The sequence below is a fragment of the Aptenodytes patagonicus genome, chromosome 4 (genome assembly GCF_965638725.1).
Source record: "Aptenodytes patagonicus chromosome 4, bAptPat1.pri.cur, whole genome shotgun sequence".
In the NCBI taxonomy this organism is placed as follows: domain Eukaryota; kingdom Metazoa; phylum Chordata; class Aves; order Sphenisciformes; family Spheniscidae; genus Aptenodytes; species Aptenodytes patagonicus.
Window position 1 is genome coordinate 69,085,365 of NC_134952.1, and position 26,087 is coordinate 69,111,451.

The 26,087-nt window shown below is 39.6% G+C and overlaps 1 protein-coding gene and 1 long non-coding RNA gene across 3 annotated transcripts; one reads left to right on the forward strand and one right to left on the reverse strand.

The window, feature by feature from the left end:
* Positions 1 to 2,252: 2,252 nt before the first annotated feature.
* TMEM184C (transmembrane protein 184C) lies at positions 2,253 to 13,416 on the reverse strand. Of its 2 annotated transcripts, XM_076337099.1 has the most exons (10): positions 13,181 to 13,416; positions 11,542 to 11,672; positions 11,408 to 11,444; positions 9,230 to 9,435; positions 8,585 to 8,659; positions 7,611 to 7,704; positions 6,047 to 6,159; positions 5,231 to 5,330; positions 4,544 to 4,715; positions 2,253 to 4,084 (listed from the first exon to the last, which is right to left on the reverse strand). In XM_076337099.1, exons 1-10 carry the CDS (start codon positions 13,295 to 13,297, stop codon positions 3,792 to 3,794), a joined length of 1,338 nt encoding a protein of 445 aa, XP_076193214.1. In that variant the 5' UTR covers positions 13,298 to 13,416; the 3' UTR covers positions 2,253 to 3,791. The 2 variants fall into 2 exon arrangements, with proteins under 2 accessions (XP_076193214.1, XP_076193216.1); XM_076337101.1 differs by lacking the exon at positions 13,181 to 13,416 and having other exon boundaries at positions 11,408 to 11,476; positions 11,542 to 11,604.
* Positions 13,417 to 14,001: 585 nt separating this feature from the next.
* LOC143159767 (uncharacterized) lies at positions 14,002 to 22,825 on the forward strand. The gene is made up of 2 exons (XR_012995220.1): positions 14,002 to 15,411; positions 18,945 to 22,825. It is a non-coding gene; the product is annotated as an uncharacterized LOC143159767 (long non-coding RNA).
* The last annotated feature ends 3,262 nt before the right edge of the window (positions 22,826 to 26,087 follow it).

The window sequence follows — 26,087 nt, forward strand, 5'->3', positions numbered from 1 at the left end:
GCAGACTGCTCTTGCTACCGTATCATCTGTAGTAAGACAAAAAGCATCCAGATGCTTGTACCAGAAATAACAGCTGTGGCTGTTCAGGATAGAGTCCTTGTTTCTCAAACTGTAGTTCCACTTCTCAGTTGCCAAAGCATCCTACTTAAGTGCATTGAGATGTTAGCCTTGTAGTAGGGACTGTAACGCCATTCCAGTTGCAGTATCACAAGTTAGCGTTGCACATAGACAATTATAAAAAGTTGAAACGGAGTGCTGTTGAGTACCTCAAGTTGCAGGTGGAAGGTAAAGCTAGTAAACTTCTTAGAATCATTTCTGGTAATATAATGGGCCTGAACTCTTGTCTATGTGAGAGTTGTATAAAATATTACATCAGTCACCACAGTACTCCTGCATCTCTTCTACAGCGTTATATTTTGGTATAATGCAGGTAACAAGTTCCTTCTATTAAATTTATATCCAAATGGAAGACTAACAAAGGCTTCTAACTGACATTGACTCTACCTCTGTAGAGATACGAGGAAGACTGTTACAAGATGTTTCTGTAGCTAAGTTTCTTTACACTGTGCTGTCTATTCAATGTAGACGAGGCATTTCCGTGATCTTTCCTTAACAGCAGCCTGTATGAAGAGCCACCCACAAATAATTCTTCTAGAATCTCACTGCATGCAAGATCCATATGTACTCTTCGTTAGGTCAAATGTTTCAGACAGGCTCTCTCAGTTTAACTTCAGGGACTGCTGGAGCTCTGTGGTTGTCCCAGCCTGCAGCTGAACCTGCGCCTGATCGACTGCTGTAATAAAGCTCCTTCTGGAAGGGTGGAGGAAAGGTCTCCAATTTTTTTTTTTTTTTTTTTTTTCCTCAAAACAGAGGTAACAGTCAACTAAGTCAAGTTTTCTGAAGATAAAGTAACTGGCTACCATCCTTTATCCAAGGGGTACAATGCATAAAGTGAATTAGAGTAGGACAGAGGCTTTTCATACTACATAGAAAACAGCTTTTCTTAAAAAAAAAAAAAAAAAAAAAAACACCCCCCCCCCAAACCCAAACAAAACCGTAAAATCGAAGTTACTGTCTGACACAACTAAACCTAGTAGGTGCAGGATATTTTCACCAAAGTGCAGTTTTATAGAGGAGTGTTTAGGCTTCTCATGCTGGAAGACCTCTGATAAAAGCAAAAACATTAAGTAATAGTGGTTAGGCATATTTATTACGCTTTTTAGCAATTAATAAGACAGCAAAATGAGTTAAAGAAAAATTAGGGACATATTCTACACTAACTCAATGAGACGAAGTAAAGGGCTGAAAATGACCTTTACTGAGTTTTCAGTGTGTTAAGTAAGGCAAGAGTAATCTTTAAGACTTCCGATTAAAAGCTGGGAGATTAGGCATAAAACAATGGAGGAACAAATACAGCTAACATAACGATGAAGGGCTACTTGCAAATGAGCTTTTAATATAAACTTGATAGCTCATGCTGAGGAATACTGTTGTAGTAGTTTTCAAAAGACAGGGTAGGTGTCATGGAAAGACTATTTATTTTGGAAATTCAGTAGCAATCTTTAATGGAAAGGTATGATCCTATAAGCTACTGCAATGAAAAAATAACTTTTCTCCCAGAAAAAAAAAATGCAGGAATACTATGCACATGGAATAACTGAGTAGTAATAGAATAATGTAGTAGCTTTCTAGAAATGCTGTGAAAGAAGCAACCAAGACACCTGACTAGCTGTTTTCCTGTCAAAGTCCCCTCTCTGTACCTTACTGAAGTTTTACACCAAACAGACATAACTTCAAGTATTAAAAAAAAAAAATAAAATTCTTCAGCGTGAGGTTTTTGAAAAGCTAGAGCATAGTAGCTACTTAGCTTCCATCAGCTCTGATCCTTCAGATATTACTTCTACCACTGCCCCTTTTTACCTGTATACATGCAGGAAATCAGATTATTCTAATAGTGGCTACAGGGGGCACTGAAGTCCTCAGGTGTTATGAGCTTTTACAAGTTGTTTCCTTTTAGAACATGGCTATTATGTGGCTAATGATACCTGGAATCAAGCAGAAATAAGTAGATTCTGAATCTTCATAAGCTCAAACAAGAATTCCCTTTTCAGTACAAGCCTTAAAATACTGAAAGCACAAACTCTTGTTCTAGTTACGCTTACGATCCCCTTCTTCCATGAAGAGGACAGTTGTATTCACGTGTCATTCACACTCTAAATTACTGTAGCAGTAAATCAAATTGAAAGAAGGTGAACAGTTTAAATAAAATCTTTAATTGCTTATTTACAACAAAGGCAATGACTTGGCAAATTGAAAATTATGATTTGCACTTTCCCACTACTAACTTCAGATACAGCAAGTACATAGTCAGCTATAAAATATGCAGCCTAGTGAGTAAGGCGCAATATTTACATCACACTAGTACTGCAAAAAAAGCACTTCAGCTGAATTTACTGTGACAGCCAGAAGTTAAACATTTATTCTGTAAATGCTAACAATGCTGAAAAAGAAACTTCAGATATCACTGAAAAGGTCAGTGCTCTAGGTTGTTTTTGTTTTTGTCAGATTGCAAACATGCAATAGTAGTAAAAATCTGGTAATGGGATAAAAACAATACCCCTCTGATTTTGTCAGGTTTTTGCAAAATAACATTTTGATCCAAGTGTACTTCTTCTTGGTCTGAAATCTAATGCTAGCAACTCCAGTATTAGACTAGCTACTTAGTTTTACCTTAGCAAAGGTCTTTTCTGGGGTGGTGGGGGGAAAAAAAAAAATATCAACTATTACATTGGAATCTAGGCTATACTAGAAGCATAATACAATAATCACAAACACAAAAATTTATGAATACAAATTACTACAGACACATTGCCAAGATATCCTGCTTTAACAGCTTAAAAAAAACCTTAAGTGTTAAAGAATTCATTGCAGCCCAAAATAAAGAAATCAGTTTTGTTTTCTACTTCCTTTTTGACATCCTTTACTCCGCCCTCCCATGTATTTTAAGATAGTAACCGTTATTCTTATTTTAGAAGGATGGAAAAAAAGTAGTCAAGTGTAAGGTATTAATCCAAAAACCTATCATCCTGGCTGTCTCTTCTGAATGTAAACCACTTATAAATTATGAGCTACAAGGACAACAGATACACCAACCATATGTTCTGGGCATGGAATTTTACAGTGAAGCCTGTAGGGAATGCTTTCTTTGTATAGATTCTTTACTGATGCTCTGTAATAATTATCTTCATGAAGGGGTTTTATTTAGCGATGCAGGAAAGGAAAGAAGATGGCATCTGTACAGAAGTTACATTTCGTCCACACTCCATTCAGCATTGGGGTGTGGAAGTTACCATCATTAAGAGGACAACCAAAGCTAATACAAACACGTTTTGCTACTGCCCTCCTTAAATTACACTCTTGAAATTAAGTTTTCCCATTGCTAGTAGTACTTACACTTCATCTTTAGAAGAGCATTTTTTTCAAATGTTTCTTTTGTATTAATAAAAGTCAGTGTAATTCTGACATGATGTGTAAGTGTTCAGCAGTTTAAGGAGTTGATTCTTAAATTTTTGCAGCAACCTTTAGTGTGCGTGTTTTATATTCATGGGGTACTCACAGATACTCACATCCATTATAGATTCATAATTCAGATGTCGGTTACAGCCGTATCCTCTTCCTGCCTGTGCAGTAGCTTTTCCAGGCTTTTCAACTTTCATCACCAATAGTACATATTAACAGAATGTGTGTGGCAAGTACGTAACAGACTCCTTGACACATTCAAACAAGTGAGTCTAACTTTTATCCAAAGCTTTCTCTGATAAATTGTGCTCTAGTTCGGGTGACTCCTCAGCGTCTTGAATAGCCGAAGTGTTATAAATACCATCGACTGCAGGGGCTGTCGTTGGTGTTGTGAGAGGTGTCACAGTGTGTCCAAACCCCTGATAATGACCCATGGGTGAAGATGGCATTGAAGAAGCATCAGAAATTGGGTCTTGAGTAGATGAAGACAGTAAACTTGTATGCTCGTTTTGTTCATGATCCTCAGCAAAAAACATTTTCCTTGGCTGGCCCAAAACTGTCCTTCCTAGAATTATGCCAAATGAAAATACTTTTTAATACTTTTAATACAGCACTATACCAAGGTCTTTGAAGACATAACTCTAAAATAGGCATGTTAAATTAGATGATGAGTCTTTGGTTTATAACAGTTTTACATGGGCATTGTTAGCTTTAATAAATAAAAGGATGTCTTTCCATTTAAAAACAAAAAACAAAAAGGACATCCCTCCCTTCTACCTAACATACCTGAAACTTACCCCAAGATCCATCTATTTAAAAGAAAAAATAAAAACTAGACTCTAAATGAGTCAGGAGTACTGGAAAGAGCAAAGTGCCAGATAAACCCTGAAATCCTCTAGGGATGCAGCTGCCACTAATTTGGTATGGAATGTTCTCAAGGTACTATGGAGATGGGTAATAGTGTAAAATGAAGCTAGAAACACATATGCTGTTAACAGATCATACAAATCTGTCTGTTACTTACCAACATTTCGAACCTGTTCTGATATATCTGCTCTTATATCAGAAATATCCCACATCGCAAGAAAAGAGTCGAAGCATGACCCTTCTTCCGCTTCTTGAACATAAGGTTTATAGGAAAAACTGTAGTGATGTGCAATAGCAGCCAGGAACATCTCAACACAAATGATAAAATCCTGCAATGAGAGAGATACTGACTTAATACTTAATCATTGATAACTGGAGAAAAATAGTTTCTGGGTTTCTTCTACAATTGATTGATAGACTGCAATTGCCTTGGGATACTGGCATCAGCTACTTTTCCACCACAGGTAGGATATTCTCGGCAGGTTTCGGAGAGCCATGTGTACTACATACATACTGGAATCAGTCCTTGCCTGATAGACTGACTTGCTGGAACCAGATACTCAACAAGCAGCAGCTTTACAATGAATTCTTGCAAGAAGAAATGCAAGGATGTCCAACAGAAGTATTTAACTGGGGCACGTTCCTTCTGCCCAAGACATGGATATAGAATTGTTGCACATAAAACTCACTTGGGGTGACTGGCTGAAACTTAGCCCAACTTACAATAAATTCAGTACTAATCTAGTCTGTGTTAATTAAAGTGAGTATGACAATATTTGCTCGAGATCAGCTATGTCATCTTACACATAGCCGTTCCTCCTAAGAAGTAATTGTCTGCTCCTACCTGTAGGCCTGTAGCCACAGCTTCCACACTTTGCCATTCCCAGGTGTGTTTCTCAGAAATAACACCAACTTTCACCAACAATGCAATAAGCACAGCTTGCCTATAAAGATTATTTATTATTATTATTATTATTGTAACAGTAGCGCCAAAAAACCTGCAAGCAAATCTGGTAAACAAGGCCTGTTCGTATGTGTACAGATGTATGTACATAGGAAGAATCTTACAAAAAACTTACTGTTTATATATTTAGATTTTAAGAGGAGGAAAACAGACTTAAAAAGAGATGTCATTCATCCACGGTCCTAAAGACCAAAAGAGAACACAACCAAAGAAGAGTTTGTTGTTCCAGTTAGTTATCAGAACAAGTTGCTTCTCTTTCAGGGTATTACTGCAGCCCAGAGTAATGTTCAGATAGTCAAATGCACTCACTCAGCAGCAGCTAAATGTGAGCAATGCTTAAATAGTAATCTATAGTTAACTTATAGTAACTTATTTTCAAAAAGTTAATTTTTTTTACTTTAAAAAGTAAAAAAAAAACCCCAAACCATTTTTTGTTTTGAAATAATTGCAAGTGAAGCTTCTAAAATAAATTATGTTCTTGAGTATCACCTTACAAAATAGCAAGTCTAAAAAATAATCTCAAGTGAACAAGACTGCTCTGTCCAACGTACTAGTACCCTTTTCCCCACATAGCACTTCACTTTAGATTATGGGTAGATTTTCTGAGGCCTCTAACCTCAGTAACAAATCCATCCTTTTTAGGTCTTTTATGATCCACCCTGAGAGCAAGAAGTAATGAGTAATTAATTCACTTACCAGAAAGAAACAAAAACTACCATCTTCACACAAAAGAACTTCCCAACAGGTTGGATAGGGTTCAGTTCTTCACGTAGTACTTTATAAAACAGCACCAGACAATACATAGCAAACTAACAAGGAAAAGAAAACGAAGAGAAGATTTCAAATCCTTGTTTATTTTGTGAGGGAGTTGTTTTACAGCATCTCTTCAGTTAAAAAATATATCACGGTACGATACAAACTTAAAAAGCTATCTATTTTAGAAAAGAGGCTCTGGATTTATGGAATCTTTGCCTGACTGTTTTAAAGCAGACTTTTTTTTTCACCTGAAATTGTATTTCTGAAATGTATGATATTGGCAGACAGAAACTGAAGTCACCTATCTACACACTAAAGCAAAGCATAGGAAGGTCCCATAAAATCTTTTCAATGCCAAGCACATCTCCAGGGAAAATGGCATAAAAAGCACGTGTTCTTTCAGGCTTCTGTTAAGAGCACCTCAAATGTTGCCTCTTTATGAGAGATGAGGCAATGAATGCAATCTTCACTGCAAATCGGAACAAGTTTCCTATTGACGACAACTGCAAACAACCGAACTAATGTATAGCCAAACCTAAGGAACTGATCCTCCCTTTTCACACACGTTCTCCTAGCCTCTTACTACTAAGTTTCATTAAGCAATCACGTCAACCAGGACATGCAGAAGTACGCGCTGCTGCTGGGACTGTTGTCACAGCAGAAAGCAGTTACAGCTCCTTCCGTAACAGTCACCCATCAAACACAGGGGTGGCAGCAGGAGGAGGATGCCCTTTCTGGATGGGATGTCATGCTGTTCTGACTCCTGCTGCTGTTGCCAAGAGAAATAAGAAGCTTGGAGGCTAGAAGGCTAAGCAGTAAGGAACCAGAGCTGCTGCTCTCTCCTCTTGCAATAGCTCATCTGTAATGTGCCCTGGGTGACGCAGAAAATGATTCCTCTGCATTCCCAGCAAGCCACTAAATGCAATCCCTGACCTCCAAAATGAAACTTTCAAGCCTAGGGGCTGACATCTTACCCTTACCCTGACATCATCTGGCAGCTGAACCAACAAGAGAAGGTGTGAGGCAGGCCAGAATCTCAGCACTGCATGCACCGTTTCCATTTTTTCCTGTCGATCTTGTTACCGCTAGCTTTGTAACACAGTATTTTTAACATAGCCAATGCTGATTCTTTATGTGTGCTGGGAGGAAGCTACAGGGGTGAGTGAAGTCATCTCTTCTGCAGAGGGGCAAGTCTGCAGCTCTAACATGCCTGGGCCATACCGCTTCACCCATCAAACAGTTTGGGGTAGAGAGGTGGGACACTTTATTGCCTTATGGAGCTTCGTAGTAAAAATAATAAAAGTTTTAGATTATCTATTTTCCTAGTTTTTTGCATCTATAGTATTTAACAGATAGATAGTAACTTTGACTTACAGTGGGAAATACTGTACCCATAAGAATTGCCAGACATTAACACAATTACTGTCAATAATTCACATAGAAGATTCACATAGTACTAATACGATGACTTAAAAGAGCAGAAAGATGTACTCTTGATACTCACTAGCTGTGACATGTTGTTAAGTATAACCAAGTAAGTCCAAGCATTGTTGAAGCTGAAGTTTCCTTCATCGTACACTCCCACTAGTTCACAAATTCTGAAAGAATTTTTAGAGTTAATCACTACGTAGTAAAAGATCGCTTTCTTGAAGCGCTGTATCTTCATTACATTGATCAACTGTTAGAATCCAAAATCTCTTTTGGTACTCAAATATGGGCACTGGGGGGGTCTGCACAAGAATCGGTTTCCAACAGCATATGAAGTTCGTATTGTATTTTCCATAGAAGAAATAGTGTTTGAATGCAGGGTTAACATATCCCATTGTTGAATGAATTCAACAATTAAACATCAGGGTTTTTTAGCTGTTTTGCTTTTAACTCTTAGAACACATACAGCTAATGGATTTTCTTTGCGAGTAGCAACTTTTTCCACAGTCCCACAGAATTAACAGTAAGGACCATCAATACAAAGTTCATGAAATTAAAGCTTTCAGCATCAACATGCATAACTGCCTGCTATTCCTTTACAACAACAGGTTATATGATATGTATGAAGGCACACAGTCAGGCTTATCATATGCAAAGTTTAAGAAAATTTAAAAAGTTACATGAAACCTGACTTTAAAAATACCCAATTGTTGTAGCCAATGAGAAAAGGGAGAAGGAGGAAAAAAAGCCTCTAAAAATTAAGAGTTCATAAAAATGTCTTTCCCACATAAACAGTACTTCACCTTCTCTCACACTGCTTTCAGCAGCAGGCATTAAGTATTTATTATTTCAATTCTGCAAATAGTCATTTGCTATAGAGAAGTCATAAAGAAATCATGGATTGATTCAAATTGCCAGACCCATTTAGCATGTAACACGAGTCTGCTTTCAAACTGCCTTGATTCAATACAAAGGGCATGAAAACTCTTTCCAGTGTAACTCAAAATTACATCCTGAAGATCAGTATTAATTATTTATAAGCGTACTTACAAAGCAATAATGGTAGTAAATGGTCTGACAACAGTGTACTGCAAAACACCCAGTTTACATCTAAATAATAAAACTCTGCAAGAGAAACACAAAATTCATTGTGCAAGAATTTAAAGAGAATTCACTTATGGAAGTTTCCTGTTCTCAGTAGTTTCACTAAACTAAATTTTTATTTCATGGTAATTTCAGCTTCTGCTTCCAGGACTTCAGATGGTACAGTATATAGCGTGTATATACGCAATACACAAAAGACCTAGACTTTTATAGGATACGTAACAGGAAATACTCAATGATTCGCTTCTTTAGCCATGGAAAGCTTCCGGCTGGGCTAAACAAAGAGAATGCAATTTTCACTGTGTTTGAAGATGTTTAAGAATGACTTACATTCATAGTGTGTCTTTAACATTTTTAACAGCTTTATCAAAATCTCTTAAGAGAGATGCTTATCAGATTAAGCATGCATGGCCTTTGGTCCTTCACCTGTGGAAGTAAAAGCAATGGGCTATCTGATCTACCAGTGATTCTACATGAGTTTTTGGCAAATATTATATGATAGTAAAGGAAGCAAATTCAAGGAGACCTTTTTCCAATATGTTTGTATCTAATTACATAGCTTGAAGTTTTAAGAAGTCATCATATACTCACTCTCCCATAGCCCACGACGGACAACAACATAGAGGCGGCAGATGTCTCTGCTGATCTTTCGCTTCTATTATTAATACGAGGTTTGGATACCGGTTGGTTAGATAATTTGAAAGAAAAACCATAAAATTATAGATGACATAAGCTTCATAGCATTCTCGACATGTATCCACATATATTGCAATGTTGGGGTATTTCAAAGCTATCCACTGTAAGAAGAGAGGTACACAAAAGGTTACATGCAAGAAAGACAAAAGCGATTCCAATGACAACACTGGCTGGCTAGTTCAGCAAGCAATACTTCATTAGACAGCAGGCACTAATTAAACAGGGCTTGAAGCATTTGGCTAATAAGAGTGTGATGCTACAGCTAGAAAATAACATTCTGTAAAAATACAAGTAGAACTTGAGATTGCATCTCTGCTGCTTCAAATGGAAGCATGCTTAAAGCACTGTGCAAGAGATGCTCTGTATCTTTGACCACAGAATTCAGTCTTTCATTTAAAAGTAACTACGGAGATGGTTCTGTACAACATAACCTGCTCCTGTTAGGAGGAGACAAGATAGAACTGTTTCCTGAAATTCACATATTCATTGTCAATATGGGTTTGAGAACTAAGTTTTTAGTCTGTCAGTATAAACTTGATTTCTTTTGGTATCTAACATGTAAATGTTTGTTCTGGCATGTTTGCAAAATATAGAAGAAAGCAACAGATTAGCCTCCAAGTGGTAGTCATCCCTCTAAACCAGAATTTCAGACAGAAAAGTTATTTTTTTGCAAAACTGTGATCATGGATCAGCTGTCAGAGCTTTCAATTTTTGAGTATCACACTGTTGTTGCACTGTTCAGTGCAACCTGTTCTACTGGGTTTTTTGGGGGTTTTTTTTGGTTTTTTGTTGTTTTTTTTTTTGCGGGGTGGGGAGTTAAACAGAGGCAGGTCTTTTGAGTTTGCTTCCCTAGGTTGTAGTAGAGCTAATGTTGTGCCTTCTCTGACCTTCTTATTAGAACTACAGGAAGATGCTTCACATCCTCATCACAGTTAGGAAATACTAGAGATGACAGATGCTGCAACACCTTTGTGGAAGATGTAATACTGCATCTAGTAAACTGAGAATGCAGTACTTGAGTCTGAGAAGAGAACTTTATGTTCAGCTCAGATTAAGCACTCTGGGAGGATAACATACATGCAGCAAAGGCCATAAGATCCAGGAGTCTGGGGAAAGATTTCAGTATGTCAGAAATGTCCCTGAATGCCCGGCTAGAGCTCATTTAATTAGCAGGTAATTTTCTTCCAAAGGAAAATTCTGTACTTGAAATTGAAATATCAACCTGAGGTAGTTGATATTCCCCATAGGAAACAGAAAATGTTGTTTTCTTCCCCACTCTCCTTCACTCTCAGATACTCTAAATCCCACTCTTTAAAAAAAAAAAAAAAAAAAAAAAAAAAAAAGAGAATGTACATAAGGGTGACACTTCATAAACACTCAAGGGATGGGAGAAAAATCAAAGGAAAAATTCCTGGAAAGCTGTCTTTTATGGGGGAAACAGAAGTATTTGCAATGTCAAGAGGTGATGACAACATATAAACACACATCTTGTACAGTCCACAGATTTAGTATGTTGCTTAGCTCTGGCTGAAATCATCTCCACAGGTGACATATTTACATGAACCATATCTGGTATGGCCAATAGAATCTGTCACATAAAAGTATTCAGAAGTGGATTTTTTGTGGGATCTTACCCTTTGCCCCCTGAAGCAAAAAGAATTTTAGCACTAAGCCTAACTCGGGAAAGAATTTTAGTACTAAGCCTAACTCGGGAAAGAAAGGTAAGGCACTGAATTTTGAGACAGTACTTGGATCAGTCTGGTTTCCAGTTCAGCTGTTACTGAAGATGGAAGGACCAAAAGCAGGCTCTTGTCGTACCCCTTTCCACATCTGTCATAAAGGATACTCGAGGACAGGGTTAAGAAGGGTTAGCAAAAGCGATCCCACAAGCTCCACAAGAAGAACGCAATATCGCTAGAACTATGCTTCTGACGTACTCCATAAATAGGAATGCCCAGAAGTTTCTAGGACTACGACTCTCCATGCAGCATAGTTTCCGCTGTGACACTGTTTTCCCTCACTCCCACAGCAAACAGAATTTTATTGAGCTGTTAACAGTAAGAGAACACTTACACTGTCTAAACTGTAAATCGGCACCATCCATAGAATCCTGTTACAATAACAAAAGAACATTTAATATTACTAGAAGTATTTTTAGTCTGAATTAAATTCAACATCTGTAGCACAGGTAAAATGTCAAATGTTACCTTATTATCGGTTTCTGTAACTCAGGTTGAGTATAATGGACTAAGTGTTGCAGTATTCCCCAGAGAGATATTGGTATAGTCATTAGTAGAAATATCCCAGCGATAAACCATGCCTTGGTATGAATTCCAACCTTGCAAAGAAAAAGAAGAATGCAAGACCAAAGTTTCAGTATTAATACTTTAAAGTTTTACTAGCGGAGCAAGAAAAATAATTTATCTTTCTTTTTTTTACTGTGAATAAAGTTTTAAGATGGACATTAAGTACATATCCCAATATTTAGTTTTTCTAACTCTCCTTTTCAAATACACAAAATCCCAAAGTCTCCCTTGCAATCTGTTGATGTGGCTTAGAGCAAAACGTAAAAACTCTAAAGAAAAAGATGAGAACTCTTGCAGAACCAAACAAAAACATCACCAATAAACACAAAACGTTCTACAAAAATGTAGTAATGCTCACTATTTAATTTACTGAAAGCCACAACAGATTCCTTGCTTTAGGTCTGCAACTTGTCTCAGTTCAGTGCTTCATTATAAAGTTTCTGAAAGCTTGTAGATTTAATCAAGTTCCAACTAGTAATCAATTTCAACTAGTTTCATTTTACAATCTGAGATAGGTATGCATGTATATATAAAAATATGTCTGCTAAAACACAGGGCTACGATTTTAAACTAAAGCTCTCCGAAAAATAACTATCTTAATAATCCTAAGTACCAAAAACTGATAAACATAGTAGACTCTTCTCAAACAGTTTTTTTGTTGGGAATTTCTTCTCTGATCCCCTACTGTACCTCAATATCCCACATCTTCTGTTGCTTTCCAGTTCAAAGATCACTTCCGAGTAGTTTCTCTACCGGTATCAGATTTAATGATTTTGACATTTCAGATACCACTTTGATAAAAACATCCATTATGTTGAACATACGAAGGCATCAGAACAGGGTTTCAAAATCGGGAATTTAAAATACACTCCAGACAGATTTTACTGCCACCGAGTGCTTAAAATTATACCACAAAAAAGCTTACATCCAGTGGAACAAGCCTGTATTAAATTGGAGGACATACATTTTAAGGTTAAAATTTTACTTTTTGTTAGAAAAGTAATGCTATCACATGTGCGTGTAATTGATACGCTACAGTTATGAGATACTACGGTACCACTAGCATTAAAGAGAGCCTTCTCTATCTACCATCCCAGTTCTCCCTGATCAGACAGAACTACCTGAAATACCAGGTTACGAGTGCCAGCGTTACTACGAAGTGTCAGAACACAAGTTCTGGGCAGGGCAGGGCAGCGGCAGAGCTCCAGCCGCGCTTCTCCTATAGGGCCTGACCCCAATCTCTTCAGCATCGTATCAACTGTTTGAACACCAACTACTACTGAACCGGAAGGGGAAAGCAAGCCTGTCCCGTTCCATCTTGCTTCGTTTGTGCTTTAACGGCACGATAAACGCACACAGCAGCACCGCGGAACTTCTCCAGCTCCTCTTTTCCCCGTCGGGTCTCCGCCCGCGGCTGAAGCGCGCTGCCGAGGACCTCAGCGGCGCGAAGCCGCCCCGCAGCGGCCGCGCGGATGGGCCCGGGCTGACAGCCCCCCCCCAGGCCCAGCCGCGGGGGTCCCCGCCGCGCCCCGTCCCTCACCTCCAGCTTCTGCAGCTCCCAGACGCAGAGCGGCACCACCACCAGCAGCCCCACGATGTACAGCAGCACCACCAGCGGCCGGATCCACCGCCGCCAGTTCCCGCAGGTGCACGGCATGGCCGCGGCGGCGCCGACGCTCCTCACACCGACCCGGGGCCCGCGGCGCCTCAGCGGGCCGGCGCCGGGCCCGGCAGCTCCCCCGGGGCGCGCATCACCGGCAGGGCCGCCCGCACACCCCGCCGGCTCACATCAGCCGCCGGCTCGGCTCGGCGCCCCACCGCCCTCCTCAGCCCGGCTGGTCCCGGCCCGCCCCTACGCGCCGCGGGGCGCCCGGCGCTGCCCTGGCCCGGCTCGGCGCGGCACCGCCCCGCGCGCACGCCCCCGCGGCACTTCCGCCCGGCCGCCCTTCCGGCTGCCCCGCCCCAACCTCAGCTACCGCGCCGATTGGCTTCTCGCACTGCCTATCGCGGCTGCCCCGCCCACCGCGGGCCGCTGAGAGCGCGACTAGCGCCTGCGACAATGGCCGGTAACGGAGTGGCCCTGCCCTCCCCGGAAGGGTGGTCTCTTCCGCCTGCCCCACCCTTACGCCGCCCCCCCCCCCCCCCCCCCCCCCCCCCCCCCCCCGCAACGGTCTCTCCCGCGCGGAGGAGGGGTTGGCGGTTGCCGCGGGGCGGGAGGGCACGTGGGCTCGGGCTCGGGCTCGGGCTCGGGCTCGGGCTCGCGCAGCGTGCGCCGGCCGGCCTGCCGGCCTGCCTGCCTGGCGGCGGGGGGGACCGTTATTTCGGCTGCGGTGACGGCTCCGCGCGCGCCCCGCCGTTAGTCGCGCGGCCGGTGCCCTTCAGCTAGGTGGCGCTTCCCGCGCCGTGCCTTGCTGACGGCGGAGGGAGGAGAGCCTCCCCCACGCCCCCCTCTTTCCCGGCAAAAGTAATTAAGTAACGAGCCGTTGAGGGAAGAAGCAGGTGGCCTTTCCTGAGGTACCGTAGCGTGCTTGCCGCCTGCGCGGGTAGCGGATGCGTGTGGCAGCAGAGGAGCGCGGAAGCACGGGCTCACGCCGACCCTATGGACGCTAGGGAGAGCTGGAGCTAACGACATGTATGTTAGGAAGCGTGCGGACAGGCAGCAATTGCAGGAATTGAAGCTGACGGAGACAACTACTATAACTTCACAGCTGGACAAAGCCTCTGTAAACAGAGTCCTGTCTAAAACGCCTCTATGGACACTCACCTGAGAGCGGGACAGAGCGAGCAATCTGGTGTGAGAGGTACTTAACGATTCCAAGAATGGATGACAGGTTGTGACGTGAAGACTCCAGTGGACATATGAATAATGCAAAATTTGTGTTAAATTTCAAGTATTCATTGGACGCTTATTTTTTTGCTTTAGAAGTGCCTTGTAAAAAGTGCTAAAATGCCAGTTAACTCCGTAGCAGTCACTGACAAAACACAAGACCTCAGGTGCTGAACTAAATTAGGACCACTGGTGATACTCTGCCAAATATCCAAGGAACTGCACCTGTAAATTCTTGGAAGGAGGCAGATGCAGGTTTTTGTTTGAGGCGAGACTGAGAAGCGTATGCTGGAAGAAACCACATGGAGTAAGAGGTACTAAGGAACAGTGACTGGGGTCTCTCTCTTTTTTCTGTCTCTAGCTAAATTCCTGACTTTTTTTTTCTTTTTTTTTTCTGCATTGCAATTGTTTGTCCAGGTTTTCCACTATTAAGTTATCAGTGGTGCAGACCTTTAATCAAATAATGAAGCTACGTGTGGTTTTTTAATAGTTGCTGTCTCTGCATTGTGGAAATGACTGAAAACATTTTCACTGGATGTATGCATGGTGAAAGGAAATTTCCTACTCAGTAAATTGCAAAACCCCAAAACTTGTCAGACTGCTTATCCCAGAGTTGACATAATCAGCAGTGTGAGGCCAGATTCCTGTTTGTGAGATCTCTTTTGCCCTTCACGTGCTGCATCAGCGTGGCATCTAATAGTTCACAGAGCTACATGCGTGGATGAGGCAGCAGCTCATCTCGGAAGGAAGTGTTCAGTTGTTTGGCTACTATGAACTGCCGAAGCAACTCTTCCCTGTCTCCTCCAAGGAAACGTCAATGAGGCTGAACTCAGCCCGCAAGTCAACAGTTGAACTATGCTGGCTTAGCCAGAAATTGAGATTGTGATAATGGGCTGTTAAATTTTCCTCTCCATCCAATGTCTTAGGAGGCAAAGCAACCTAAGGTATTATTGATATCCTCAGTAACTGGTTGGTTCCTCTACAAGTGAGGGCGAGTTATGAGGTCTGTCCTTTTCCACCTGGATATCATCTATTTTATTTAGTCTAGTATTTCCCTTTCCCACCATTATCTAGAGCTTAGAAGAGTGGTCTGAATCACTCATCTCAGCAACAGCCCTGACCACCTGAAGTAAAAAGTCTGATACCCCAATTGCCATTTCTACCATTTTCTACCAGTCAGTGAATTAACTATAAATTTCATTTTAAAGTTTAAGGATAAGAAACATTTTAAGGGATCTGAAAGATCATCCCTGTGTTACAGATATAATAAAAATTCAGCAGAGGTAAGTGATTTGCTCAAGGTTATGGCAGACTTGTGAACAGAATCTCATTCGCTGATACTGGCACTAAAGAACGGTTCTTCCTATACTGTTTTGAGCTGGAATACTACATTCCTGTATTGTATTACCAAATCAGTATGAAGGTGCCGTTCCTGTTCACCTTTGTTCTTTGTACATAACCCATTCTTGGCAAGATGGTACAAGAAGTAGGTCAATTAGAAGCTACCAAGCTCAGTCAATAATAAAAAGAAGTATGTAAATATAAATACTTTTCTCAAACATGTAACAGACACAAACCCAAATGCTTCCAACATTTCCAGAAAAGCAGACAACACAAATGCATAAGTACTAGAAATAACTATGATGGTAACTTATGCGTAATTAACATATCCAAAATAATAGAAAACATTTTACATCATTAATGAATAAACACAATATTTTTTTAAAGTTCAGGAATTTTTTTAATTCCCCCTGTACTTTAGTTCTTGAAGGCCAAGCACTGGTTTGGTTTTTTGGTTTGGTTTTTTTTTTTTTTACTTCCCTGAGAATATCAAGCTGAGAGCTGGCTTCTTAGTGATGTTTTTGATACAAGTTCTTGCATAATTTGTAAGACTTAGGGTTTCTTCAGCACTTACTGGCCTAAAAAAATCCTTGGGGAGAACTTAAACACTTCACAGACTTAAAATCATTCTTTTAAGCTTATCCGGTCTTTTTCTGTCTACTGGTGTTTTGTGTGCATGCCTCAGGTTCTAAAGTAGGCATCTTTGCCAGAACAAGTCTGGTCTCTTTGTAGTTAGATTTCTTAGAAAGCAAAGCTTAACACAGTTGTGTCATATGGTTGCTGGCCTGACCTCCCCCTCTAGTGAACTTGAATCTTTTGGCAAGTTTCAGCCAAATCTGAGTCAAGGGTCAAAGTCCCAAACTCCAAAATACATTCCTTTAAGTTTTGTGAAGGCTGCTAAAGGGGAAACAGCCAAACTAATGCTTATCTCTACCCTCCTGAAGGAAAGGAACCTCACTTTACTCATACTGCTTATCACAAGTATACGCACTGGCCAGTTGCTGTAGGTTGGTTTTAATTAATATTTCATTAGAATAACGTTGGACTAGAAACCCTAATAAATTTTTTCAACCTTTCTGTCTTTGATTTCCTGTGATGCCCTAGGGGATTGATATACTAGTCTGAATCTATGCAAGAAAGGTAATGAAGTTATTAAATTGGATACCCTTTTCCAGTGGCAGTTGTTATGGAAAACCATATTGTAAATATGTAAGTAAAACCCGAAAAAAGGTCAAAGAAATGCATTTCTGCAAGTAGGTTGTTTTGAATACTTTCAGAAAGTTTTTCTACAAAACAAATTAAAAGTAGATTGCTTTTTTACCACAAATCCGAGGCTTTAGGGTATTTTAACAGTCCAGAGGGAAAGCAGGTTTTCCACAAATTCAAGTCAAAATACGTGGGCAAGTAATGCTCAAACAACTTTGGAAAATGCCAGCACTATACTAGAATATGTAAATAAAAATATCTTTCATAGCAGAGGTGAAACAATCATTCTGTTCTACTTAGCATTGGTATGGGCTTAACTGGAAAATTGTGCATGATGTGTAAAAAAAAAAAAAAAAAAAAAAAAAGTGTCTGCTGAGAAGCAACCAGCATGATCAGAGGTTAAAAATGCAGACACTTTCAGGAAAGACTGAAATAATTGTGTTTAAAGAAGACTCAAAGGACACATGATAAATGTGTAAGTATTTATCTTTAATAATATTCTTAAGAAGATAAGAATTATGTTCTGTTATTTTTGATGTAGATAGCACAAGTGTGCTGAAACTGTGGCAAGAGGAATTGTGTATACTTAAGCACTGAAATAGATTAGTTTCAGTGATCTCCACCATTTAAGGTTCTTATTGGAAATCTTCCACTTCATGTCCCAGTAATGATTCTGGGTTTTGATCAGAAGAGGAACTGTTCTGATCTGTGAGGTTCTAGTATTTTGTTAGGAAATCTTTTGTTAGGAAATGCCCTTTTTCACTACTCGTCTTTTAAGAGAACTGAGGGCATGTTCTGTCTTTGTTGTGCCAAGCTTCCATTGTCAAGAACCAATTCTTCTAAAATAACTTCATAGACCAAAATGATTTTATAACAGAAATGAATATGAAGTAATAAGAATATGGCCCTCAAAGTGTAGCATTCTTGTGAACTGATAGTTATAAATATTCTTGTTCCTTAGTCATGTTTCAGTAACACAGGAAACAACTGTATGAAATCTCATCCTCACACATAGATTCATGTTCATGAATTTATAACTTTTCAAAGTATTGTGCAGTGAAAAAGTCATAATTGACACATAAGAGAAGGGATCGCTTTCCCAAGTGTTGTATGGGTTGTCAGTGAACTAGCACCACTGTGCAGGACTAATTCTATCTCCAGAACACACACAAGCTTCCTTGTCTTCAGCAAGAGGCTACATGTAAAATACTGCTAAAAACCAAACCGACAGAGGTCATCTTCACTAACTATTAAGGCTTCTAATATTAGAGAAAAGAGTAACAAAGCTACTCCCCAGAACTTGGAGATAACAGCTGTACTAGCATCATTCTCCACTACTGGAAAGACTGATGTGAATTATTGTTGATGTCAATCATTATGTACATTCTGCTCTCATGAATTTCAAATTTATTTAAAAGAGAGTTATGTCAAAACATAATAAACTGGGATTATTCCTTAGTATATGGAACCCTATAAATAATTTACTAAATTAAAATGGCAAAGAAAATAGACTATTTTATAATTGCAGTTGGAAAACTATGTGGTATGTATTATTCATGAATTATATTTTTATTTATATGCCATTAGTTTCATAGGTTTCCTCATTTTTCCTTCTTTGTATTATGCAAGTGCAGACCCTTAGTGATAACTAGGCTGTCCATCTTGCCTGATCAGAATTTCACTGAGGGGTGGACAAGTAAGGATTAAACTCAAATTCTCATACAGTGAAAATCACAGATTTCCCCTCTCGTATTATGGTGGTATTACTGTCAGCTCTTTGAGGTGCGCATCCAATAGCATACAGCTGATTAGTTCACACTCCACTCTGGTGCTTACTCACACTGGCAACCTTTCTAGTGCGTTTTTATTTCATTTTATTAAAACTTAATGAGAGTTAAAAACTCAATTTAATTTCTTTTTTTCTTTCCAGCATCAATTTTCTGTCACAGGGCTGTCATCAGTTCTGAGAAATTGATCTTTGTTATGGAAATGCTGCCATCACATTCTGATTACTTCCTTGTTTCTTTTGTGGATGATCATTGAAGGGAGTGGCTGTTGTTTGGATCCAGAAGCATCTGTAACCAGCAGTTTGGGTGGTAACTTAAGATGCGGCTTCTTTGTTTTCATGGTCACTCAGATTTTTGCATGTTAGCTGGCGGGGGACTTGTTAGCTACCTACTATCACTAGGCTGTTCGGCATTTTAAAAGAGGAGCTCCTGTTGCAGTGAATGGAGTTAATGGACATCTGTCTTCGCTTGGCAAAGCACTGATAGAGTTTTACTGATTTATTTTATGTATGATGCCTCAAAATATATTAAGCAATGTAACGATAGGTGCTGTGTAAAAGGAACTAGTGAACATGAAATAATCAAGTGTAAATAACCCTCATACACAACTCCTCAGAAGGGCACATCTGTCATTTCTGTGAAAGAATGGAAGGAATGCATGCCAAATGTTTGGAAGTTCAGCAAGATTATTACAAAGTCTTCTTGCCACTTGGTTCTCAAAGGAAGGATCTCCCTGTAGAATTCTGTAATACAAAAACCTTTCCAAAATTTTATCAGATATGACTTGCAGTAAAGAACAAACAGCATTTAGATTCAGTTTTAACTGAGCCAGTATACCTCTTTGCTAAAAGTCCATGCTCCAGATGAAGGACAAATTAAGATTCACAAACTTTTGGGGTGTTTTCTGTAACAAAGAGGACTATTTGGTATGATTTGTTAAGGAAGCACTTACTTAATGTGAGAGTGACCGAGCACTGGAACAGGTTGCCCAGAGAGATTGTGGAGTCTCCATCCTTGGAGATACTCAAGACCTAACTGGACATGGTCCCGGGCAGCCGGCTCTAGGTAGCCCTGCTTGAGCAGGGGGGTTGGACAAGATGACCTCCAGAGGTCCCTTCCAACCTCAACCATTCTGATCATGGCATTCATAGGAATAAAATATATGCCAGAATAATATGGTGGCATAATATGGTGGCAAAGGTGCTGCTCAACACCTTCTGCACGACAAAATTTTTCAACTCTGACAAAGATCATATGAACAAATCACTCCAGTACCTCATCACCTGTGAAGAAAGAAAACTGTCATGTGGACCATGACCAGAGGTCCCTTCCAACCACAACTTTTTTCATTAAGCATAAAAATGTATTAATTTATAGTAAATAGCATTCCCTGCAAATCATCTTTTCTCCTTTACCTGTTATATGCCTTTCTATTGAGAAGTTAGCAGATTTTTACTGAGACCTCCCTTTGTTACTGTTGAGGTTTTGGTTACAACAAGGATTCCCGAACTCTGGTATGTTAGTTATTCCAGGAAATGATCTGGCCTGGTAGAGAAGCAGGCAGTACTGTTGCTTAGGTTGTACCTGCTGTTACAGCCACTGTCAGTGCTCATTCAGAAAATGTTTGTGAACTGTGATCAAAAAAACGCTCTGTCATCTCTTACCTTGCAGCTACAGCTTTAAAACCCGGTATACTTACCCATCTGGGATTGCTAACAGAGTTTCGGCTGCTGGAACCTCTCTCTTCTTTCACTCCCCTTCTTAGGAGAGAATATGTGGGACCTGCATATGTTCCTCAGGTCCCTAATAGGGAGCATTATAGGGAAGAATGGACTCGCCCGTAGGTGGGGCACAGGGACTATTTCTGGGCAAGTTTTCATCTCAGCCAAATTGAGACATAGCATTGCCAGTAACATATTGAACGTGAGTCAGGCAGCAGAAGACCATGAAGCTAAACTAAAAACCGGGGATCTTTTTAACTGAGTTCTGATTTTTGAGCCTTTGGAAAACCCATATATTAGTAGCAGAAAATGTTTCTCCCATATAATATGATTTTAAACATTTTAACCATGAACAAAATACCAAAAATATATCAGGCACTAAAATTACCCTAGAATAACTGAAACTGATTCAAGAAGGGGAAAGAAATATGTGAACCCAAATATGACGGAAGAACAAGACGGAAGGGTCCACTCCATGATCACCACCTTCCCTCCTTCATGGTATCAGCTTCTGCTGCGAAAGTGTGCTTCCTTCTGATTAATACTGCCACAGCAAGAAGCAGGTGTTTAGCAGGCAAATGGTAATATAGACTAGACTAGACTAGACTATTTCAGTTGGAAGGGACCTACAACGATCATCTAGTCCAACTGCCTGACCAATTCAGGGCTGACCAAAAGTTAAAGCATGTTATTAAGGGCATTGTCCAAATGCCTGTTAAATGCTGACAGGCTTGGGGTGTCAACCACCTCTCTAGGAAGCCTGTTGCAGTGTTTGACCACCCTCTCGGTAGAGAAATGCTTCCCAATGTCCAGTCTAAACCTACCCTGGTGCAGCTTTGAAGCATTCCCACACGTCCTATCACTGGATACCAGGGAGAAGAGATCAGCACCTCCCTCTCCACTTCCCCTCCTCAGGAAGCTGTAGAGAGTGATGACGTCGCCCCTCAGCCTCCTTTTCTCCAAACTAGACAAACCCGAAGTCCTTAACTGCTCCTCATAGGACGTTCCTTCCAGCCCTTTCACCAGCAATTCAGCCTATACAGCCTGTCAGGATTACAGTACTCCATTTACAGGTCTGTTCCTTTAAGAGACAAACATGTTACCTGATATTTCCTACTGAGAAGATATACATTATAAATATGATAATATCAGAGAGTGAGAAATATGCTGAAAGGTTTTGCAGCTATGCAAAATTGTGAACTTACCTGGGGAAAAATATCTTCAAGATTTTCCGTATAGGCATCCCATATTTCACAGCCCTCCACATAAGAAGTCATTTAAAAATCTCTAAATGGGGCTGTTACAAAATGTTGTTTTAACATAATTAAGCAGCATTTTATTTCCATTTTCTCTTGATCGCTGCCTGCTTCAACAGACAGCTATCTGGTTTTGCTGCATACTTGACTGGCAAAAAAACGCATTAAAATGCTGTAATAGATGCATTTTTGATGACTGAATTTATAGTTTTATTGACTAGCTAAGTACTTAGTAACGTGTATAGCCCTTTACTCATATTTCCCAGGTAAAGCTGCCCAGATGAAACTGAAGTAAAAACAGAGATGTTTTTTCCTATTGGAAAATGAAAACAAAAGGACAAACTGCACTACTGTTCATTGTATGTTCTACCTAAAAAAAGCTGAAATGATACATATTCAGAAGCATGTTTTTGCTTAAAAGATGTATGGAACCAATTTTAAAATCTCCCATGTCCCTGAATTATCTCAGTTTTATTAATTGACACTTCCTTCCAAAATCCCAACTTCATTCTTAGTTGTTCCATAAAGGGAAAAAAGAAAAGTGCATGCACTGAAGGATACCGGAGGAGTATTTATGCAGCTATGACTGAGGTATTGTGTAAACCAAGTACCATAGACTAGTGTGAGTAACCACTAGGATGTGCTGTCGGCCTAAAATTGAAGCCCTGGTATTGAAGAGACTGAAGTTTCAAAGTTCTCAAGTGTGATGTAAACATAAAACCCTAGTATTCTCATTTGGAGATTTCAGAAAAGAAGTACAAAATATAGGTTTTTGTAAGGAAAGGAATGGGTATTTGAATGATAGGAAAATTTTCCTATCATGCAAATATCCTTAGCAGGCATACTGGAAGTGAGAGTTTACTAAAGGAGTGTCACAGCCATGACCATATTCAATTTATTGAATATCTAACATTAGAACTTCTATTGCTGGAAATTATGTGTATTGTTGCAAGGTGTGGTCTCTGTGGTAAGACCTTATGTGCATATCGTATGTGCAATACATGCAGCATCTTTACACAAAAAAAATTAAATGTGTTCTATAACAAAGTACTTGTGCTCTTGGTCTTCTGTTGCTTGTTGTAAATGTAAACATGTATCAAACAGTGCTCAACTAAGATTTGTGGATTTAAACTGATATACTGAATTACTGGTTGTAAAACAATGTACGTTTATCAAGATGCAGAGTTCTGAAAATTGTTACGATGGAAACATTTGAAGCATGGCTGTTAAAGTTTGCAATTTGTCATTTCAGTAATACAAGTTTTTGTCAATTTTGATACTTTAGCCTAGAAATTGTTTCATATGTTAGGATTTTCCAGCACTTGCCACTTTATAGTGGCTAACATACTCTTAAGTTGTGTATGTAAAACGTAGATTGATAAGCCATGCAAGAGAACTTAACGGAAGGATCTGTTTTAACTGTTCAAGCCAAGAATATGATGCGAAGGGGTTGGTAGCTGGCAATCCTTTCAAGCCAGCAACAATTCTTGCAGGCATCCAGAATTACAGAATTCCTTCACCAAGGAAGGGAGAAAGCATCCTACTTTTTTTTTTTTTTTTGTCTTCTGGATTTCCCATCTTAAAAAACATAGCAGCGGCATAAAATGTTAAAGATTCCGAAAATACTTCAATGTTTATGTGGTATAGACAATGCTGTTACTGGTAGTGATTAAGTGATCTAATAAGCCTTTTCTTTAATTTGAGTGTTTGTCTAACTCATGCATCAAGCTTGCGTAATATTAAATATAGTATTTCCAATCATTCCTTCTAACACCACTCAAAAACTGAGGTTTACTACAGATAAGTTTTGATCATGCTTTCTCAGTTATTTACCTACCAGTGTTACTAATAGTCTACCAGAATTGAAAGGTAGCGCTGCAAAGTTTTGTGTATTCTTTGGAAAAAAACCCGCAACATAAACCACTTTAAAATAAAAAGTCCTTGGTCAATTAAAACATGTCAGCATAACAACTCTGGCTTCTGAAGAGTAAGATTTTCTCTCTTTTCTTTCTTCTGAGAGGCATGAACTGAGTTCTAGTCTGAGAGCCAGGAATTCCTCCATTCTAATTGTGATACTGACTCAGTTGTAGCCTATGGCAATTTATCACAATTTTTTATATATGTAAAATGGAAATATTTGTCCAGGGGCAATATGAAGATTAATTACTTAATATTTATAAATCGTTCTGAAAATCAGCATTATGCAGATATTATGATTATTTCTGAGCAGTTGATTCTAATCTGGGATGAGGCCCAGAAAAGGACATAAACACCTGATGCTCAAGTCAGGTGGAATTTAGATGCCCTGGGTCAAAAATGCAGTCCTAAAAATGTTTACACACCTGCCACGTAACCCTGGAGGTACGTAAGTTTGATTGGAAGCTAGGGCATTTTTTATTATGAGGTGCATAAAGTACTCCAGCAGTGCTCATTCATGCTCTCAAAGGTACTTAAGCCTTAATAGGACTGAGCAGCCTAGTAATTAACTCAGGCTAATGCCCAGTAGGTGTCCAGAAATGAAGCATTCCTCTGCATGTCTCCCTGGAGAGTTCAATCCAGTAGGTGAGCTCTGAAAATGCGTAGTAGGCCAGAACCCTGCAGCAACAGCTGGCCCCACAGTGGAAAAATCTGGTTCCCTTCAGACTGTAGCTCAGTGCTTAGAACAGACAGAAATGTGGATGAGATCCAGGTTCAATTCCCTTGTCTGTCTGAAAGGACTCAACCCCTCCTTTGGACCGTGCTTTAGTCAGCAGGCAGCAGACTTTTCAGAACATAGGAAGGATTCTCCCATCTTCAATTTCACTTTCTGAAGAAGATACTCACTATTCACCATCAGCATTTAAGTCTTGCAGTTAGGGCACATTGGTGAGAAAGGGGAACTGTTGTCAAATTTTACAGAAAATAGAGAAATATTCAGTCCTGGATAAGTACAAAAACAGTTGTAGGAGTTGGGGCTATAACCTAGGATAGAGCGCTCTTCAGTCAGTGCCTCCTTATGTTAGTCTGCTCCCTATCCAACATGATGACTTTTGTGGGTGTACCAAATGCAAAAACTTTCCTTCATGCACTGTATAAAGACTCTAAACTCTGGATTCAATTATGCAGGCCAGGAAGATGAAAATCAGATGGTGTGATACTTAGGAGTGCAGTGCTTTGTCTTTTTCTAGATCTGTCCTAGGTTCAGCAATAGGGATCTGTCAGATACGATAGAATGAACAGAATCTCCCTCCCCTTCTCCCTTGCTTGCTTTCTCTATTTCTCTCCATGCTTGTGGGCAGTTCTTAAAATGACCAGGTAAGAAACATAGGCTGAGCCTGATCTTTTTCTTCAGAAGTCAAAGGGAGAAAATCCTTGTGATGTTCATGAAATCAGAATTGGGCTCCAAGTATTAATGGAAGAGGAAATTTTTTGAGAATTTTCCTGTATATTACCTATTATACCTAAAACTCATGCATTTCTGCTGTGATTTGTCAAAACTGCTATCTCTGCCAAGTCAGTACCTGTCTTAATACTTTAAATCAAATTAATTAAAAGGAATTTTACAGTGATTTAAATTCAAGTGCTCTGAGATGTGGTCTGTTAAGTGGCTGAAAAGACTGCTAAAAAGGAGAAAAAGAAAAGTCAATAGGCTTTTCTTTCCAGAAAATATACATGATTTTGCTTTTATCCTTGCATGGGTATGTTCAGCTAAAATATTTGTAACAGCTTATGCATATGACTAGGCAGTCGTCATGAACAAAATCGTAATGACAAAGTTTTCACTTTTTGAGGAATGTTGGTATAAAGAAACATGAAGAGTTGTGAAGATGAAAATAGACTTTGATCCCTGCCAACATGTAAACAGTAATGTGACTGGAAGATAATCTTCACACTAAATACATTTCTACATATCTACAAATAGACAGCTATTAATGGGAAAAAAAAGAGTTTTTCAATAACCGTGAAAAACCCTAAAACCAAAACCTTTCCTTCTAAAGCAGCACTGTAGTTTAAACATGATAATATTAGAGGCTTTTTGGGTGCCTGTAACAAATTGTTTGCTTTTGTGCTGCAGCTTAGAAAAATCCATGAAACCCCCTGAACTGGGCCTCTGGAAGAAAAAAAAAAAAGCTTTTCCATATTTTAAAGTGGCTTTTTAGGCCTCCTGAGTCTTTCTGGCACATCATTCTCAGACCCTTATGGACTGGGATGCTGCCAAACAGCTTTTTTCCCACAAAACTTTAATAAACTTTGAGTGCTGGACAGAAGAGTAGTGCAATTCCCAAAAAGAGATTTCACTACAGGATTCCAAAATACCTACAATATAGAA